The sequence below is a fragment of the Protopterus annectens genome, chromosome 10.part0 (genome assembly GCF_019279795.1).
Source record: "Protopterus annectens isolate FY-2018-M chromosome 10.part0, PAN1.0, whole genome shotgun sequence".
Lineage (NCBI taxonomy): Eukaryota > Metazoa > Chordata > Ceratodontiformes > Protopteridae > Protopterus > Protopterus annectens.
The window spans coordinates 1,244,144,994-1,244,165,641 of NC_056744.1; the positions used below are offsets into that span (position 1 = coordinate 1,244,144,994).

The following is a 20,648-nucleotide window of genomic DNA, read 5'->3' on the forward strand; positions in this document are numbered from 1 at the left end:
ATGTCATTAATAATGTTACTGAGTTGCTTAACATCATTTTGTCATCAAATTATTTCCTGTTTGAAAAAGACATTTACATTCAAAGAGGGTTGCCATGGGCTCCCCATGTGGGGCAGCCGTAGCCAATCTCTTTATGTCCTATTGGGAAAGAAATTTTGTTTTAAACAACTCAGAGTGGAATGGTAAACTTTTCTACTATACTCGTTACCTTGATGACATTTTTATTCTTTTTAGGGGTGATCATTTAACAGCACAGAGTTTTGTCGATTACATCAATAGTACAACACCGTTTCTTAAATTCACTTTCCAGTTTGATGGTGTTAGTATGAATTACCTTGATGTAAAACTGACTAGGGACGGTATTACAGGAAGGTTATTTTCCACAATTTATAGGAAAGATACATACGTGAATTCCTTCCTTCATTATACCAGTTCTCACCCCTTTAAACTTAGAAAAGCAATAGTCAAAGGGCAGCTTGTGAGGGCCGTGAGAATTTGTAGTCAATTGTCAGACTTTAACGTTGAATGTCAATTTTTGACAAACCTCTTTGTCAACCGTGGCTATCCAGCTACTCTTGTGTCTGAACTAATAGAAGAGGTCTTGAATAAAAGAAATAGCGGGTTTTACAGACCTCTCTTGCTTCAAGAAGAGTCGCCTTGCACTGTGGCGGTTCGTAGATCTAGTGCCTCTGGCAACTTTTCCGATGCCACGTCTCCTATTGAACCTGCCTCTCATAGGGCCTCTACTTGTAGTTTCATTTCCACATTTGGGGTGAACTCGTATGCAATACAGAACATTTTGTTTAAAACTGGTTTTTATCACCAGTAATGCACCTGTAGGTGAGAAGTTAGGTGATAGACCTGTTGTAGTGTTTAGAAGAGGTAGAAACATCAAAGAATTGTTACAGACTCCTTATGGCACTTGCAGTGCTAGAATTAATGGTTCTTTTGCCTGCGGCTTCTGTAACTTCTGCTCACATATTAAAACAGGTAGTAGTTTTGCATTGAAGGAAGGAAATATTTTATACATCATCGTATTTCCTGTGATACGAAAACAGTAGTTTATATTGCCTTTTGCACATGCTGTCCAGCATTCTACGTCGGAAAGACGGACAGAAGGCTTAAAGACAGATTGTATCAGCACTTATATGCCATCAGGAATAAGAGACTTGATAATGCCCTTGCCAAGCATATCTGTTCTTTTCCTGGGCATGCTCTCTTTCATGGGGATTGACCACCTCCTGTTCATCCTCGTGGTGGACCTAGTGCTCTTATACTTGAGACAAATGAATTGCTTTGGCAACTTAAGCTTAACGCTTTCTACCCCTGGGCGTTGAATGAAAGCTGTAATATTGCACCTTATCTCAAATTAAAATCGTATATGAGATAGTTGTTCCCTTTTACTTTAAGAATCACATTTGCCTTGACACTTTTGATTTAGTCCTTTTGCATTAGCCCACTATGTGTGGGTACAGTGTCAAGCCACTTGGTGGCACTGTTTCCTACCTTTTTGTTGGTATTTGACCTAGCAAGGTTTGGCTTAGGTTGTTATATTTACACTTAGTACTTTTACTTAATTTTAAGGTCACACTTTAGATGTGGGTTGTCTACATCTTTGGAATTTATATTAACTTTTAGTAAAAAGTTACTCATTTGTTTTATTATGTCGTTCCCCTTTTTAAAATAATGTATACTTGGGAATGACTATTTAGCATTTTGCTTTTTAAATGTACATATAATTTTGTGACACTTTCTTCTTGTGTATTTTTATTTCTTAGGAAATATACTGAATTTTATTTGGGTTTGACTGTGTCAAAATATTGGGTCTTTTTGTATTGTCACAGTCTTTTAACTACATCAACAGTTTAGCATGTATTTAAACTATGCCTGAGGCTTTTTGCATTTTACTTCTTCAGTTTAATGCAGGCATCTTTTTGCATAATTTGTGGTTAATTGATAGCAGTTGACTTCAATTAACTTTCAGTATTTAACTGCTTGTGTTTGGTTGCCTTTGTATCCTCTGAAGAAGCCACCATATGTGTGTGGCGAAAACGCTGTGATTTTCTGTTTTAATAAATTGCGTTTAGGACTGTGAGGGCTTCTGCCTTGTTCTTTGGTTTCCTTGCTTTCAGAAGGTTATACAAATACAGTACATCCAGCATAATACACAAAACAGGTTACATCATGTATGCTGAGCATAGTAATATAACAAGAATTAATAAAAACACTCCAGTTAAAAGAAGATATAGAACATGGGTAAAAAGACAATGTCAGTCATACATTGGTAAGAAAAGAAAATATATCAAGTAAGATTCTACAGTTAAAAGTACCCTTTCAGATGACCAAGCCTACAGGGGATCAGAGCTCCAGCATGTGATCAGAGAGGAATTTGGGGAGTTAATAGTAGTATGGGTAGGGTTATGTGATACAAGGGCATAACCAGGTACTAAGAAGGTGTGATCTGAGGGAGGTTTTGAATATGGATGTGGAGGGGGCAGTGGACACAGATAGGGGAAGAGAGTTCCAATTTCTGGCAACAGTGTGGGAGTAGAGCGCTTTCCCTGCATTATTGTTAGCCTTGGTGATGGAGAGGAGAGATTTTTCACTGGATCTTAGGTACCGGTTTGCAGTATAGATAGTAAGTAGGATGGATAATGAGGGTTTTTTTCAGGATATTTGAGAATATTGTAGGCTGTGCCCAGCTGGTGATAGTTAAGTAGCTGTGGTAGCTCAAGCCATTTTAGTTCTTTTAGTGCAGCACAGTGATGGGTTCTATAGGTTGAGTTAGTAGCAAACTTGGCTATTTTATTGTAGCATGATTCTAGTTTGTCTAGGTCACATTGTCTGATTTGGGTAAAGAGTGGTGCTGCGTATAATAGAGTTGAAAGGAGGTGGCTTTGTGCAAGAGTGACTCTTGCTTTTTGTGAGAGAAAGGACTTATGCCTGTATAGGGAGCCTAGTTTTTGTGTACTAGTTTTATGGTATGTGAGATGTGAACATCAAAGTGGAGATTATTGTCTATTTCAATTCCCAGAAGTTTGGTGTGGTTAGAAGGGGAGATGGTGGTGCAGTCCTTAGATGTTATGGTAAAGGAGAGTTTTTTTTTTTTCTATTGGGGTAAATAGTAGCAGTTTTGTCTTTTTGGGATTTAGAATTAGTTGGATACCAGATATCCATTTTTCTACTGAGATAAAGGTATCTTGAGTGAGTGTATGTAGGGTGGTGGGAGATGAGGCGGAGCAGATCAGGGTTGAATCATCCGCATATTGTATGAGTGTGGCATGTTGTGTAGAGCATTTGAGGTTATTTGTGAAAATAGAGAACAATAACGGGCCCAGTATAGAGCCCTGTGGGACTCCTATGGTGGTTGGAAGTTGTGTAGATAAGAGTTCCTTTCCACTGGACTGATTGTTGCCTGTCAGACAAATAGCTTCTGAACCAGGCTATAGTAGAGGAGGTGAAGGATAATGATGTTGGTGAGTCTAGTAGAATGGAGTGGGAGACCATATCAAATGCTTTTGAGAGGTCTAGGAAAATGGCTGATACATATTTGTTATCATTCCTGTGAAGGTTTATATAATTAGTGAAGGACAGAAGGGCTGTGGTAGTCCTGTGATGTGGACGGAAACCGTGTTGTGTGGTAGATAGTAGATTGTGTGTGTTAAGAAATGTCATCACTTGCAAGTGCATCCAAGAATTTTGGATAAGGGGCAAAGGATGGCAATAGGACGGTAGTTGGAGAATTCATAAGAATTACCTCCTTTATGGAGAGGAATGATGCGAGATACTTTCCAGAGTTTAGGTATGTAGGATTCTAGTATGGAGCGGTTAAGGATAGAGACAGGATATGATAGGGAGTCACTAGCCATTTTTAGGTATGCAGCAGGTATGTTATCAGCTGCTAGTGTGGTTGGCTTTAGTTTTAGGAAGAGTTTTTTTGATAGTTGAGGTGGGCACTGGTGATGGGCTGAAAGAGGGGGTGGTGTGGGATAGGTTAGGTTGTGACTGAGGTAGACTGTTTTTGGTTATTTGACTGGACAGGGCTAATATGAATTTAGTAAAATGGTTATTAAATTGAGAAGCTATGTCTAGGGCATTGTTAGTAGAGATGGGTGCTAGGGTTGTGGTTTTGCCTGGCTTTAGTAGGGAGTTAATGGAATGCTAGAATTTTTTGTGGACTATTTGAATATTTCCTTTGGGCGCTAAGAAAATAGTTGTGTTTGTTTATTTTGGATTCAGCCTTGGCCTTGTTTCTAAGCTGTTGATAGTATTGTCTGGAGCTAGGGGTTTTGTCAGTTTTCCAGATTATCCAGGCTTTATCTCTAGCTTTTAGTAAGGCTCTGGTGTCCCTATTTAGCCAGGGTGCGTAGTTGGCTTTAACTCTGATCTTTCTGCTGGGAGCTAGACTGTTAAAGATGTTAGAGAAGGTAGTATTGAAGTAGTCTACAGCCTGGTCTAACCCGAGTGTCCGTAGTGGTTCCCAGTTGCAGTGGCTTAGGACAGTATTTAGGTATCATGGGGTAAGGTTACGGTCATCTCGTACAAATTTGTAGACTACTGGTTTGGGGTGATTGGAGTGCTTCTGGAGTAGGAAGGTGGGGAGATGGTCACTTAAGTCATCTGGGAGACAGCCTACTGTATAGTTTTGTTTGGGATAGTTGGTTAGTGTCCAGTCCAGTATGGATTCTCTCTTTGTTTTCTCATCTATTCTAGTTGATTCTTTAATTAGTTGAGAGAACCCATATAGATTGATATGTGTAGAGGGGCTGCTGGAGTTGCAGGCTGCCCAGTCAGTGTTAAGGTCTCCTAGTAGGATTGTTTCCTGAGGTAGATTGTCCTTTGTCCAGTGTAGGATGTCTTCTACTATGAGCGAGTTGTTGCCTGGAGGTATGTAGCAGAATATTATATTGATCTTCTTGGTGTTCCTTATGGATAGGACAGAAAATAGGATTTCAGCATATATGGTTTACCTTCAAAATGTCGAATGCCATAATGTCTAATGTTCATTTGGTTGAAAAATAACATCTAAACCCAAAACACTGAATGATCAAAATGTCTAAAATCATTTAACTGAAAAAGCAATAAGATCACCTCTACTATTTTGCAGGGGGGCTAGCACCAAAGCATTCAATATAGCTGATAAAGAGATCAGCTCAGGAGACCCTGAACAAGACCCCTAAAGAAGGTCCTAGCAAAGCGGTCATCTCAGAAGACCCTGCATCAAACCTACAAACCAAAGTCCCAAGAAAGACAATCAGCTCAAAAGATTCCACATTAGATTATTAAGCAATCTCTTAGCATGGTCAATATACCCCACATAGTCTCTAAAGTCCCTACATAAGATCATAAACAAGGTCCAAGTAAAGGCAAAAGCATTAACCGGTGTGGAAAAAAATGCAAATAAAGTCATATAAAGGATCACTGGAACACACCAGCATCTGCCCTTAACATTACCAATATTGAGTCTATGAGCATTTTAGCAGAAAGACAGACAACATTCAAATTAAATTACATCCTAGTCCACAAACACTAAATGTTCCCTTGCTGGAGCACATTCCCACATTATGTAGTTCAGGAGGAGTCCCAGACTCACTGCAAAATAGAAATGCATTAAGTTGCAAGGGTAGACCAGGCACTTAAAGGGATGTCTTGTACCACTACAATATGATGGAACAGAGAGAACTTACATCTCAACTGTACAGATTTTCGCAGAATGTCCAGATTTTTGCCTCATATTTTTATCTGTTCCTCATAAAATTTGGGATTTTCTGAGGATTGAAGTCACTAAATAATGATACACATTTGTGTTTCAGACTTCATATCCTTCAGAAAAATGCACGCCAAGACAAATCCTGTTGTTCTAGAAACTTTTTAACTTTATAAGAGTAATATTTAAAATCCGTCCTTATTTTTTTTTTGGGGGGGGGGGTTGCCCCCCCCCCCATTTTGTTAGGCTTTGTCCAGATTTTTTGCTGCAAGAGGTTGAGAAGTATGGAGAGAAGTACGATTATGGGAAGAAAAAAAGGTGAAAGGAATATCAACCTCATTGCCAAAAATGCCAAATCTCAGTAAACTAACAAGTTTGAAAGGACTGTGCAGCAAAATGAAAAAAAAAAATTGGTATCAGTGGCACCAATACAAGGGCATGCAAAAATAAAATAAAATAAACGCCTACCTTCTATATGGTTCCTCTGGGCAGAAACATCTGAAGGTCCTCAAATCCTTGCCATACACTATGCATTTAGAGGGAAAAGGAGCCATACAGACTTGAAAGAAAATCCAGTGCAAACAGGACAGCTGAGGAATCTAAGGCTGTAGATCCAGGAGTCTGAAACTAAATGGAAATAAGTAAGGAGGAAACAAAACCAGAAGAATTATGTGGCAGGAGACCCAGTCAGGAATAACCTGAAGTATAACAGCATACTAGTCATGAAAATGAGATCCAAGTTGAAAGGAGGAATCCCTGCAGGACCACTAACTGTGATGCCAGAAGAAATGGCAAGAGATGGGAAGAAGTGGAAAGACGGGTTAGCCTCAAACAACAAAAAAATCAACAGGGATGTACAAGCTCAAAACCAACCCTCAAAGGATGTAGATGGAATCAATGCTGACCACGAAGCCACCAAAATGAACTTCTATGGAAATATTTCAACCCCTTACATGATGGCAGGTTGAGATGATACTGACAGAAGTCCACAGGAATTCAGGTTGACCTCTAAGAAAGGGTCATTCCAGAGGTGATATCGGTAAAAAAAAAGTAGCAAAGATCAAGAGTACTGAAGTCAAATCCACGGAAGGCAAGACTACTGAAGGAATCTAAATACCCTAAGGGATCTCAGGGTTGAGAGAAGGGACCTTGAACCTTAAGGCATTGAGGTTGAGTACAGTGGAGTCCATGTTAACCTTGAAGTATCCTGCAGATTATCAAGGAAGTATCAAGAACTGAATGAAGTTAAGGTTGAAGCTATCAGTAAGGAAACTAGTCACAACAAAACAAGTCAATCTTGAAGGGGCCCCCACCATCTCCTAAGGGGAAAAGGATTACTTGAAAATACCCCAAAGTTGCAAAAAACTAAGAAAATACAGTGACTAGTGACTACGGTCATAATAAGAGGAAGGAATCAACCAGAAGCATAGCTGGCTCAACCAGTGCCCTGTACCAGTACCATGAACCAGCAGCCCACACACTCCAAGTGAACAGCAAAAACAAATAAGCACTTCACTGTATTAATCAGATCGGCTTATTACAGACCCCTTTCAATTAAGCAAAAACATTTAAATATATAAATGTTCCTTATACTGGCACACCAACCAGGTGTCCAGATGCACGACAGCCCCTCCCCGCTAGCAATTCAGGCCCTGTTTCAGTGCCCTGACCCTACTTGAAAGTTGCATTATCAAACTAACTAAATAAATAAACAAACAAACGGTACTTTTCCACTATCAGGGCAACAGCTGTAATCAGAAGTTGAAATGTAAGCCTGCCTTGCAGACTGTCACCAAATGTATTATATATTTAAATGAGCGGTTGGAATGTTACCATGCTGGTGCATCTGTATATATGTCAGAAGCAGTCGAAAGAACCACAGAGCTTGAAATGTTTTCTGTGAACGAAAAAAATGTGGTGGTGTGTATAATGCAAGTGTTGAAGTGCTTCTAGGAGCAATGTAATTAATTAGCATAATATATAAACCATATCAGAAAAAAGTGCAAGAATAATGCCTTCACCTTCGAAAATAGGGAGAAAGGCTGAAACACCACAAGGAAGCATTTTTCACAGAATGTAGTGAATACATGTCAGTATACCTGAGGAAGTAGATTAAGAGGTCAAGAAAGAATACCGTAATCTGTCTGCAAGCAGATGGTTATTGCTTTAAATATACGGTCATTTTTTGCTATTCCTGATGAAGTCGATTAACAGCTCAAGAAAGAATAGCAGAATCTGTATGCAAGCAGATGGTTATTGGTTTACAAACAATGGTCCTTTGTTTGTTATTGGGACTACACATGTCATGACCCTTTGGAATGTTACCACGCTAACGCCTCTGAAAGTGAAGATAAGGCTGCATCAAAATGCATCTTGTACAAATTTTCAGACGCAACAGCGTCGTAACATTCCAACTGCTCATGACATCTGCTGCCCCGATAACGGAAAAGTACCAAACAAACAAATTCTTATATAAATGTAGCAAACAGTTGCAACAGTTTATTCCCTGCCTGCACAGAGCGCTACAGAGCTCTGGTTTAACTGCTAATGCAGTATCTGCTTTTAAAAGCCTGTACTGCATTAGAAGTCAAGATCAGGTGACCTACCCACCAACATTTTACACCCAGGGCCATTGCCCCACCCTAGCTATGCTACTGGCATCAACTATTAAGAGGGGGTCAAACCTGAAATCCCAATAATGTCAAAATGAAGAACCAATCCCAGATATAAAGGATCCAAATGCCACTGCAGCTGAAACATGGCTGTTGAAAGGACCAGGAGCAAACCACTACTTGAAAAGTAGCCAAAGGGGAAAAAAAAAAAAACAGCACAAAGATTCTGCATTATGGAATAAGAGGGAGTAGCATTACTTATCCAAAGGCAAATGAACCTACACAGCACAGAACTATCAACAAGCACATTCATTTTGTATGTAGAATGACTGATTAAGAAGACCGAAAAATAATAAACACAAACACTATATTCACCAGTCTGCATGAGAAATTAAGAGTGCAAAGTCTTAGCATAAAAACAAAAAAAGCAGTGTAAAGTCCACTCTGAAAAGTACTAAAACATATCAGATTACAAGCGGAACTGCCAAATTAGCTATCTGTCCAAGAACAAAAAGCAGCTGCAGAATAAGGCACACTGATTGGAAGATAACTGGTTTCAGAAAAATATCAGGAAAAAATACCTCTGCAGAGGGAAAAATGGGCATTATTGATGAAAATTAAGTTATCTAACATCAGTGCAATAGGAGAAAACTGTAAACATTCCTAACAGTGGTTTACAAAACAAAATCAACAGTAGCCAAGGAAATGAACAACTGCCCTGTATCATTTTCTTTTCAAACTATTAACTAAAACTTGTACTACGAAGGTGTTATAACAAGGAATGACAGACTACAGTTCAAAATAGCACTAAAAGAAGAAAGGCAGGAATGACTGACATCTGTTCTGACAAGAAAAGTACTCAAAAAAATGAAAGGGAACAGGCTGACTAGTTTGGCCTGTGGAAGGTTTTACTGGCCAGGCTAAGCACTTACTAATCTTAGTCCTAAAGGAGGACATGAAACTAAACATTTATTTGATTTGACATTGGTTTACTGGGTTAGTCCGACTGGGTTAGGAAGAACCCATTTCCAGAGGAGCCACGGGGAGAAAAGCTCCACTTACTTACAGAGAATGTACAGATTTTATACTGGTAACATAAGTTACAAGAGGTAGATGGTAAACTAGATGTTTATCTTAACCAGACAGATGCAATATTACAAGATACACAAGTGAAAAATGCAGGGTAAATACAAAAAGATGGAGAGAGTGAATTAGAGATTCTGTCTTGTCTGGTCAGGAGAAGAGTATTAACCTGCGTCAGAGCAAGAACACAGCCAGGAGTTGATCACGTGTTGCTCCAGTATGGATTTAAAGGCAAGAAGGTTAGTAGTAGTTCTCACAGTATATGGAAATGTGTTCCATGCTTTTGCAACATAGTAGGAGTAGTTTTTTTTTCCAGCTTTCTTGGAGGGTTTAGGTAAAGACAGACATTCTATCTATTGACTTAAGTGTTCTATTTGGGTTGTAAGGCTTGATGATGTTATTTAGTGCTGGGCAGGCTAGGAGTTTGTAGACCATATTGTGGTGTGCTTGTAGTTGGGGAATTCTAGCCAGATGTCATCTCAACTCAAATATAACTGCTACAACACTCTGCTTTTTAAAAGCAGACGATTTTGAAATTTTGCTGGATTTTACTTCATCAGCCTTTAAAGAAAAATCATACAAAACATTAATGAACCACTTAAGTAACAGTGACAAAATAGTACAAATCTCCATTACAGCCTTATTTTGCATGACGTGCATTAGCATGCACATTACTTCAATTTATGCTTATAATTCCCACTTCATTTATGGCTCTCCTACATTAATTCAAGCTATACTACGAGTTTAATATGAATATGTCAAAAGTATGATGTTACATCACATTACACAAATGGTCAATAAAGGCAGCTTAGAACAGTGGACCACACCAATAAACATCTTCTGTCACCATTTTCTGTTATCTGAAACCTGTCAATACAACTTACTGCTTCTAGCTGCTTTTTCTTCTGTACCAGCAGTTCCAACATTAAGTTCACATTGGCTAAATCTAAACTCTCTTGATCAGTTCCCAGAGCATCTTGAAATATCTGCCATCTGTGACCATTCTGTTGACAAAACAAAAACAAAATGCAATCAGATTATGAAATCAACTTAAATGTGATTCAGGAGCATAACACGTTTAAGAAAGGCATCACCAGGTGCGCATTTTAAATCAGCGCAAAGCACTACTCTACATAAACATGGCAACAAAGTACAGTACCAAACTTTAATACAATTAAGTCTTTACAGTAAATCTATAATGGTGACATCAACATACAGAAAGCAATAGGAAATAACTCTAATGGGGTCTCAAGCAGTGGAACCAACATACAGATCTCACCTATGACTCCATATAATGGACTGTACTTAAGATGTAAAAAGCTAGGTTGTCGGGCTAATGAGTATACAAAATGCAGTTGTCCAAATTAGTTTAAGGTGGCTTGTATGCAAATCAAAGTATACAAGTACCAAGAGTTCAACACAAATTTAGATAAAGTAGGGTATGAAAACATGCGGCAAACAGGAAGTAACTGTTAGAAATGACACTTCTACATAAGGGCTTCTTCAGAAGTAACCTGAAAAACTAAAACAGTTAACAGAAATGAAAACAGCATACTATTATCATCATCAAAAATAAAAAAACATTTTTGTCATACCTTCCTTAATTCAACAGCACTCTTCTACATTCTTTGATGGTCATGCCTGACTATCACAGGTGTCTCACTCCTCCATCCATCTCTTTAATGGACTTTCTTGGTTTCCTCTTGCCTTCTTCCCCTTTCTCTCATACTGTTCTCACCAGATTGTCTTATGCATATGCCAGTACCACTGTAATCTGGCATCTCTTACCTTCTCTACAACTGAAGCTAATTTGGCTAATGCCAGCCCTCACTTCTTCATCTGTTCCAAAGCAGCTAGAAGCAGTAAGTTCCTACCACTCATCTACTTGAACGGGTTCCTATTAGATGACTGAAGACACATTTGATTGAATGTGTCTTGGTCAAACTTAAAACAGAAAGGCAAAACAGCGAAGCGGCTTTTAAGCAAATTCTTTCCCAGGGAAAGAATTTGCTTGGCTGCTTCCATTACTTTGCCGCTTTCATCACTGTAGTGCGAACTCGGAGTTGGCATATTTAAGTAGGAGGGGTGAACCCTCCCACTTTATTTATTCTTTCAATTTTTTTTTCTTTTTTTTTGGAACAGCGATTTTTTTCCCTCGGAAAAAAAAAAATCTCTGTCATGAGCTTTTGAGATTGTAAGCTTTTGCTTAAACGGGGTCGATTATTCATGGTTTGCTTTTTTAAGCATTCAATGATATAATATAGACCCGCTTGAACCACTGTTTTACACACCTTACTTTTCGGCTTCTTTGTCATACCTTATCCCTAACTTTATGACAGTTTGCTGGAGTACCACTGAATAGAGCTTTGACCTCCTCATTTAGACTTCCTTTCTCCTCAACCACGCCTTACAGACACCTGATGGTGTTAACCTGTCCCACTATTTTCCCCAAGTTTTCAGCTTCTTCTGAGTTCCCCCATTTGCTCCCAAGGCAATCGTCTTATCTATACTCAATTTCAACCCATATGTTTTCAGTTATCAGCATACATGGGGGGTAAATGATGCCCTTAGAGCCATGACACTAACTTGCAAGAAGCATTCTATTCCATAGAAAATCACAATCGTTATGGAATTGGTTTTACAGCTACATATGTTTATGATTTAACTTTTGGATGTTAATGTGACAATACTACTTTGTATGGCAGTGTACAGAAAACCATTTCATAAGAACACCATATTACATGTGAGCAGTTGTCATCCAACACACATCACAAGAAAACTACATCACAACTTCTTTAGGTTAAAAGAAATTGTTCTTTTGAGGAAGAGTTTAATAAGAAGAATGTGATCTAAAGCAGATATTTTTACAAAGGGGTAATCTCAGAGGAGAACAGATCAAATTACGGAAGCAGTTATACTAAGGATAGAGAAGACACTGTAGTCTGCAGAGCTAGAACAATGCAGGGAACCAATAACTTGAACAGATTTACAACTATGTTTTTCCTACTGCTTGAGATTCCCTTGAAGAGTTATGTGCTACTGCTTTCTTTATGTTGCTGTCACCACTACAGATTCATAAACACCTTTATGATACAAAAAAGATTATTAATAAACATTGGCTCATAGTGAGTGGGGATACATTTTTCAAAATGTTGGAGTCCATTATCCAATTTTGGTTAGAGGAAAGACAAAACCCTTGGACAGTTTCTCACCAACTATAAATATAATAGGGGTGACAGTACTGAAACAGGTTTTCATTGATGTTCACCTTGTGAAAAATTGTGTACAGCGTATACATAGTATTAAAGCTAAATATTTTAAGTTAATTAATATGTCCAAGAAGACAGAGACGAGAGAGTTGATTACTTGTAAAGCTGCATGGTTACTATACATGGCAACATGCCTATATGGAACCTTCTATATAAGGGAGACCCTCCCTACCAAGGAAATATAAGCTGGCCATGCATTTAAGCAATTTATATAGTCAAAAAGAGAAGCCCGCTCTGCAAACACTCCACCATTCATAGTACTGATCATTTTTCAATTTTTGGAATTGATATGCTGTACGTAAGAGTCTTTACCTAAATAGAAACAAATGTGTAATTTCAGACAAAGAAAAAAGGTGGACTATTATTTTAGATGCATTACATTAACCAAGTTTACATGAGGAATTCTAAAAAACTAGTTAGGTAAAAAGAGAAATTATACATTTTTGGTAGCATGATATTAAGCTGTTTTGGAATAAATTATATTTATTAACTAACTACCGTCCAACAGCTCTACTATCTCCTCTAGCAAAAATAATGAAGAAATGCATCCATAAGCAACTACTTAACCACCAACTCCAAAATAACTTACTTGCCAACTGTCAACATGGATTCAGACCTTTCCATAGTATTACCAGTGCCCTCCTATACTTCACAGACTGCATTAACAAAAACTGTAACAATACTCTTTCCTCTGCAGTCATTATTGATTTATCTACAGCTTTCGATATGGTCAAACATCAGCTCCTGATAAATATACTGAAATCCGTTTCACTTGAACCTCTAGTAATAAATTGGTTTAAATCTTACTTAGACAATAGATTGTACTATATAGGCTGTACTATAGGACGATAAACTATCCAACCACCTTCCCATTTCCCCTGGTGTTCCTCAGGGCTGCATACTAACCCCACTCCTATTTTCTATCTTTATCTATGACCTCCACTCTGCAATTCCTCACACCAGCTGCATTCCATATGCAGACGACTCTACAATAATTTATTCATCCACTTCTCCAACTGAACTACAGTCTCTTACCCAAAATGCATTCAATACTGTAGAACAATGTTTTTTAAACCGCTGCCTCCTCCTAAATCCCAAAAAAACTAAACTTTTACTGTTCACTCCAACCCGAAAGTCCACCCTAATAAATTTCTCACTAATAATGGCACTCTCATATTTCCTGAACCAACCACCAAGCATCTAGGAATAACAATAGATAGCAACCTTAACTTTGATACTCATATAAACAGCACAGTAAAAACAGTCAACAAAAAATTAGGTTCCCTCAACAGAATCAAACCCTTTCTTACTCCAGTAGCCAGGACCGCTATAGCCAGAACTCACTTAATCTCCACTCTACTCTATGCTTCACCTATCTATACTAACCTTTCTAAGAACAACCTAAACAAACTGGCAATATCCTATAATAATATTGCTAGATTTGCAACTGCCTCTCCTTTTAGAACACATCACTGTCTTAATCTAAAGCAACTTGGATGGCTAGAATTTCTAAACCAAGTTCAATTTCACCAGCTTGCTATAGCCCATAAGACCCTATACCAACCCACCAACACTCCAATACTCACTAGCATCATTACCCCTTACAACAATCTTAAGAATCTTAAGAATTTACACTCCTCAAACAAACTGCTTATCAATACTTGCAAATCCAACAACTTGGCAGGAGACTCCCTGTTCTCTAATGTTGTTGGAAAGCACTGGAATCTTCTACCCACTGAACTCGTATCTCTGTCTTCATTAACCCTTTTTAAACAGAAGCTACAACTATTCCTCCTTACTCATTGGTTATGCCCCTGTTATGTTTCTGTTATTTTCAAATTTATTTCTTAACTGTGTCTCAAAAAAGGAAAAAGAAAAACGTTTTATAATTATTTCTTAAATTTTTTACCACTATGTTTGATTTGCATTTTTAATGTTTGAATGGTATATTATTGAGTGCTTAATTTTTCAAAGGATTAACTAAAGGATATAAAATGTAATGTATGGGGTCTCAACACTGATGAAGCTTTTTTGCGAAACCCTAGGCCTGTTGTGGGGGCTTAACAGCTTCTTTATTGAAGAATAAAGGATTCCGCTGTTTAAATGTGTTGTAAAGTCTTTGTTAAAGGTGAGCAAGCCTGGGATTTTTGAAGATCATCGGAACCAGAGCCAAGCCAAGGATCTGGCTTGACTCTTACAGCACAATAAGAGCCAAGCAAGAGCAGAGAATCGCAGGGGTAGCTCTATTAAACATAACTACAGCTGAAGTCCAGAGGTGATTATTTAAGTGACAAAACATACTAGTTACAGAAAGCACACATTAACATTGCCATCATTCTCTGAAATGAATGAATGTGGATGTTATGTTGATCACAATTCCTAACAGCCTGCACTCAACCATCTTCTTGACCCATTTTTCAGTCAGCTACAGGCCTGCTGACAATGAAAAATGGGAAAAAATAATAAGTAATAGCACACAAGTACACCACTCTAATATGGTGTACAAGTCCAGAAAAAAAAGTTATGTACTTATCATAACATTCCATGCGTGTTGTCCAGCTCAACCTTTATTCTCACTGATGTGTCAGATCCGATGTATTGGATCTGTCTCGGCCTTTCCAAAAGCTTGAGGTCTTCAGCAAAGCACGTGGGCATCCTCCCTACCCATAATGCAGTTCCCTAACTTCCTCAGACCTTGTCTGACCCCATCAACTCATACAAATAAAAAAAACCTCTCTTAATATTAGTATATACATAAAAGTATATAGTTGTGTGCGCGCGAGCGTGTGTGTGTATATGCATATACTCCTCAGTATGGAGAACATCGATGTCTGCGCTGTAACCGAGACCTGGTTCAAGGCTCCTGAGAGCACCCCCAGCGCTACCAGGCTTTACCTCGTATCATGCTTTTCGGCCCCAAAACCCAGGCTGAACCACAAAAGGAGGGGGAGTGTCCATATTCATCAAGGATACCCACACCTCTAGGTTAGTGGCAACTCATGAAGCATCGGAGACCATCCAGGTGCAGCTAACCGTAGGCAAAACTGCTATACAACTGGTTGCATGTTACAGACCACCCTCCCAATCTCAAGAACCTCACTCAGCCTTCCTGAAGACATTGGAAGATATGAATGTCTCACCAAATACCATCATACTGGGAGACTTCAACTACCCTAACATAGACTGGGTGCAGTATTCTAGCTCTAACACCCTAGCCCAAAGGTTCCTGGAATTCATAAACTCAAATGCAATGGAAGAGCTAGTCACCTCTCCCACAAGGGGGGATAATATACTAGACCTGATCATCACAAACATGGGGACAAAATACTCCACACCGAAAGTATTGCCCTCACTGGTGTGATCTGACCACAAACTAATCACCCTGGATATACATTTACCACCTCCACCCCCAGCACAAAAGACTACAGTGAGAAACTTCTCAAAAGCCGACTTTACACTTCTCAAGACTGAGATGGTATCATTTAATCCCCTCAGGGCCAATGGAAACCACATCCCACAATGCTGAATCCTACATAAATGCTTTCTACGGACATCTCCAAGAATGCATGGATCGCGCAATCCCAAATAAAACCAAGACCTTCTCCCCCAAAGGAAAGCGTCCTGTCTGGTGGACCCCAGCCATAAACAAATTGTACAACAAAAGAAGGAAGCTACTGCAAGACAGAGCAAAATCCCATAAAGGGAAGGCATCTCTGATCAGCACTAGTAGAAAGCTACGTTCTCTCATAAAAATATCCAAGGCCAACTTTGAGAGAAAAATCGCCAAGGACACTAAAGATAACCACAAGGCATTCTTCAGTTATGTTAGAAACCTGGGCGGAAACACTCAGATATGCTCAGAGTTAGTACACAACAACAAAAAATTTACCGAACTCACAGATATTGCCAACATTCTGGCAGATAGGTTCAGTGCAAATTTCTCCCCTCCCTCACCTCCAAAAGAAGAAATGCTCATCCCAGCTGAATGTAACCTCCCTGTCATCTCTGATGTCCAGGTGAGAACCGCCCTCAACAAAGCAAAAAACACAGCATCTATGGGACCTGATGGTATCCCCGGCTGCGTGATACGTGAACTCCAAGAGGAGCTAAACCCGCATATAAAAATGTTATTTAACCTTAGCCTTACTACAGGATATGTACCTGAACACTGGCGTACAGCAACAGTGGTACCACTCCACAAGGGAGGCTCCACTACAGACCCTGGGAACTACCGCCCCATAAGCTTGACCAGCCTAGTTTGCAAAGCTATGGAAAGAATTGTTATGGAACTCATAAACAACGACATTGGGGACCTAAAGACACTTGATCCCACCCAGTGCCTTTTAAACCGGATTGGCTTTTTCGAAACAGTCACTAGAGCCACTGATGAGGGCAAGGCAGTCCATACAGCCTACCTGGACTTGGCTAAAGCCTTCGACACAATACCCCACTCAGGGATCATAGAAAAGCTAAACAGCTTAAAAGTAAATCCGTATGTCACAAGATGGGTTGCAAACTGGCTAAAGAACAGAACCCATAAAGTCAAGATTGCGGGAGCCATGTCAGACTCAAAGCCAGTCACAAGTGGTGTCCCACAGGGCTCTGTCCTGGGACCCCTCTTGTTCGGCATTTACTTCTCAGATGTGAAAGCAAACATGGGAGGGTTGTGGCTGACAAAGTTCGCAGATGACTGCAAACTAGGCGCCATAGTCTATACACCAGCTGACACATACATCCTACAGAAAGGCCTCACCGAAACGGACAACTGGTGCCGGAAACACGGCTTTAAACTGAATGCCAAGAAATGTATAGTCATCCCCTTTGGGAAAAACAAAATACCCACAAATTATCGCATAGACAGTAACCCAATGAGTACTGAAAAAGTAATGAGAGACCTGGGGACCCAAGTTGATAGTGACCTCTCATTTGACACCCACGTTGCCACAAAGTGGTTAGAAAGACTTTCTACCTTGCCCACCTTATCATGAAGGGGTTCACATCCAGATCAAAGGAGGTCATCGTGCCCCTGTACTCCTCCCTTATCAGGCCCATGATTGAGTACAATGCCCCATTTGGTATGTACCTCACCCGGCACTTACAACAGCTGGAGACGCACCATAAGTACCTCACCAAGAGGATCAAGGGTTTCCAACATATGTCACATGCTGCCAGGCTAAAGAAACTCTAGCTCTATTCAGTAGCATACCGCCTGCTCAGAGGTGATCTGTGCCTGACATACAAGGCCATGTCCAACCAGAAATTGATGGACATGCTCCACCTCAAAAAATCAAAATCCATAAGAACCACGAGAGCCAAAGATTTAAACCTCAGTACAAACATGAACAGAACATGCTGGAGGGACAGATTCATAACTCAAAGGCTTCCCATACTCTGGAACAAAATTCCAGTCCATGTTAGGCAGAGCCCCTCACTGACTTTCTTCAAGAGAAATCTTGACGAGTGGATGGGAGATCGTAGGTTTACCCCGGGGGTCACCCCTGTATCGCTACTTAATAGAGGCACAGTAAACTAATTTTAATAAGTAAGGGGGTCTTCAATGTGTCACTACTAGACAAAGGCACAGTATTCTAAATGTATTCTATACACCTTAGTACCTCTACATGGGGTGGCGATAGCCACATCTCTAGGGCTAGGCTTGCAAATGCCTCAGGGCAGATAGCCTAGTACTAAACTATGAAACTATATATATGTAGGCCAAGGCAGAATATTTGAGGCTACGGAGATCTGCAAACCCAATAACTACTCGGTCTCCCAGGAGTGTAGGGAGGGGGTATGGCGGGTGGGGTGTGAGAATAAAGGGCGAGATTGACAACACACAGAACTTTATGGTAAGTACATAACTTCTTTATGTGTTGTTGTCAATCGCACCTTTACCATCCCAAACAACCTGACTCTTGGGAGGCTTACGGGAGTATATTCCTCAGAACCATAGAACCAAATCAGGCTCTACTCCTAGAGGCCAAATCCACTTTGTAATGAGTAATAATGGTATGAGGTTTTGCCCACGTAGCTGCAGCACAGATGTTATCCAAAAGCAACCTTGCTTGAAAAGCTGCAGATGTAGCCATCAACCTGATGGAATGAGCTTTAACAGTGAATGAAAGAGCTCTATTCTTGGAGTTCTAGATGTAGGATATACTAAGTGAGCCATCTAGACAAAGTAACTTTTGAAAGTGATTGACCTTTTCTAATGTCAGAGTAAGACACAAAGAGCTGATCTGAATTCCTAAATTATGAAGTTCTGTGTAAGTAGAAACGTAACAGTCTATGAACATCCAGAAGATGTAGTGAATACTCTTCCTTTTTTAGAAATTTGAGAAGAAAAGTGGCAGTTCAATGAATTGGCTGAGGTTACTTTCAGACATAACCTTTGGCAGAAGGGAGGAATTAGTGCGTAAGAGACTCTGTCCTTAAGGAAAACTAGGCATGGGGGCTTGACAGACAAAGCTTGCAATTCTGAAACTCTTCTGGGTGAAGTAATAGCCACTGAAAAGAGTGTTTTCCAAGACAAAAATTTCAAATCACATGTGGTTGAAGGTTCAAAGGGAGGACAGATAATATTTGTCAAGGTGAAATTCAGATCCCAGGGAGGAGCTGGATTTTTGTACAGAGGTCTTATCACTGTAGTGCCTTTCAAAAAGGCTTTACAAAGCCTGTGAGACATACTCGCAGCACCATTTTCTCCTACATGGAAATTTGAAATCTCTACCAAATGAACTCTAATAGTGGAAGCAGCAGCTCCTTCATGAAAAAGTTTCTCTAAAAATTCTAGAACAGAACATATAGGAGCCAAAAAGGGATCTATCTGATTATCGCTGGCCCAACAAACCTCTTCCATTTACTCTTGTACAATCTTTGTGTGGAAGTTTTATGGGAAGATAACAAAATATGTTTGACTGGGGAGGAAAGGAGAGGAAACCTGGCTATCAGGGGAACTGGAGCAGCCAGTACCATACCCAACGGGTGAGTCAAAAGGTCTGAAGCAGGGACAAGAATTCATAGTTCGTCCCCAAAGATGAGGCTGAAGGAAGGGACACCAGATTTGAGGAGGCCAATAGGGGGTAAACTGTAGTCTCGAACAAACTTGCTTTCTGTATCAACTTGGGAATCAGAGGGATTGGAGGGAAATCATAGAGGAGGCCCAGAGGCCAATCGTGAACAAGTGCATCCCTTGGTGACTCCCCCATAGGAGGGATCAGGGCAAGGTAGTTGCTGCATTTGGCACTGGTGGGTGATGCAAAGAGATCACAACAAGGCTGGCCCCATTTCCATAAAATCTCATCCGCAAACTGTTGATTGAGGGACCACTCATGTGACCATTATGGCCCTGCTTAATTTGTCTGCAATCACGCTGTATTTCCGGGATGTGCACTGCAATCAGAAAACGGTTGGAAGCAATTGCCCACTGCCAAACCCTTACAGTTTCTCGACAAAGGGGTTAAGATCTGGTTCCTTGTTTATGTACCAGACTATTGACATATTGTCTGACTGAACCGTTATCATTCCCAGAGGGAGTGTGTCTTAAAATGCTTGCAATGTTACGAGCATAGCTCACATTTATAGGATGTTTATGTGCAAATGAGCCTCGTGGTCCTGACAGATGCCTTGAACTGTCTTCCCAAGATAATGCCCCTCCACCCCATTTGGGAAGCATCCATGGTCACCGTGGCTTGGGGTTGAAGAGGAATGAAGGGACAAGCCTTGGAATACTAAGGGAAAATGAATCCACCACTCAAGATCCTTTTTGCATTAGTTGGTTATGAGGATTGTGTGCGACATCGAAAGATCTTGAATTGACCACTGTGTGGACAGTAACCACTGAAGAATCCTCATATGTAGATGAGCTAGAGGAATAAGTATGATAGACACTGTCATCTTCCCTAGCACCTGAAGAACTAGCTTTGCAGAGGGTCATGTCTTCCTGATTAATCATTTTACATGAAGGTGAAGATCATG

The 20,648-nt window shown here is 39.9% G+C and overlaps 1 protein-coding gene across 1 annotated transcript in view; it reads right to left on the bottom strand.

Annotated features, from left to right (window-relative positions):
• Positions 1–20,648, bottom strand: part of COP1 (COP1 E3 ubiquitin ligase) — a 1,660,397-nt gene that overhangs the window by 1,353,600 nt on the left and 286,149 nt on the right. Inside the window, exon 5 of the mRNA XM_044085965.1 lies at positions 10,287–10,406. Coding sequence (XP_043941900.1) covers positions 10,287–10,406 — 120 coding nt within the window. The remainder of the gene's footprint in view (positions 1–10,286; positions 10,407–20,648) is intronic.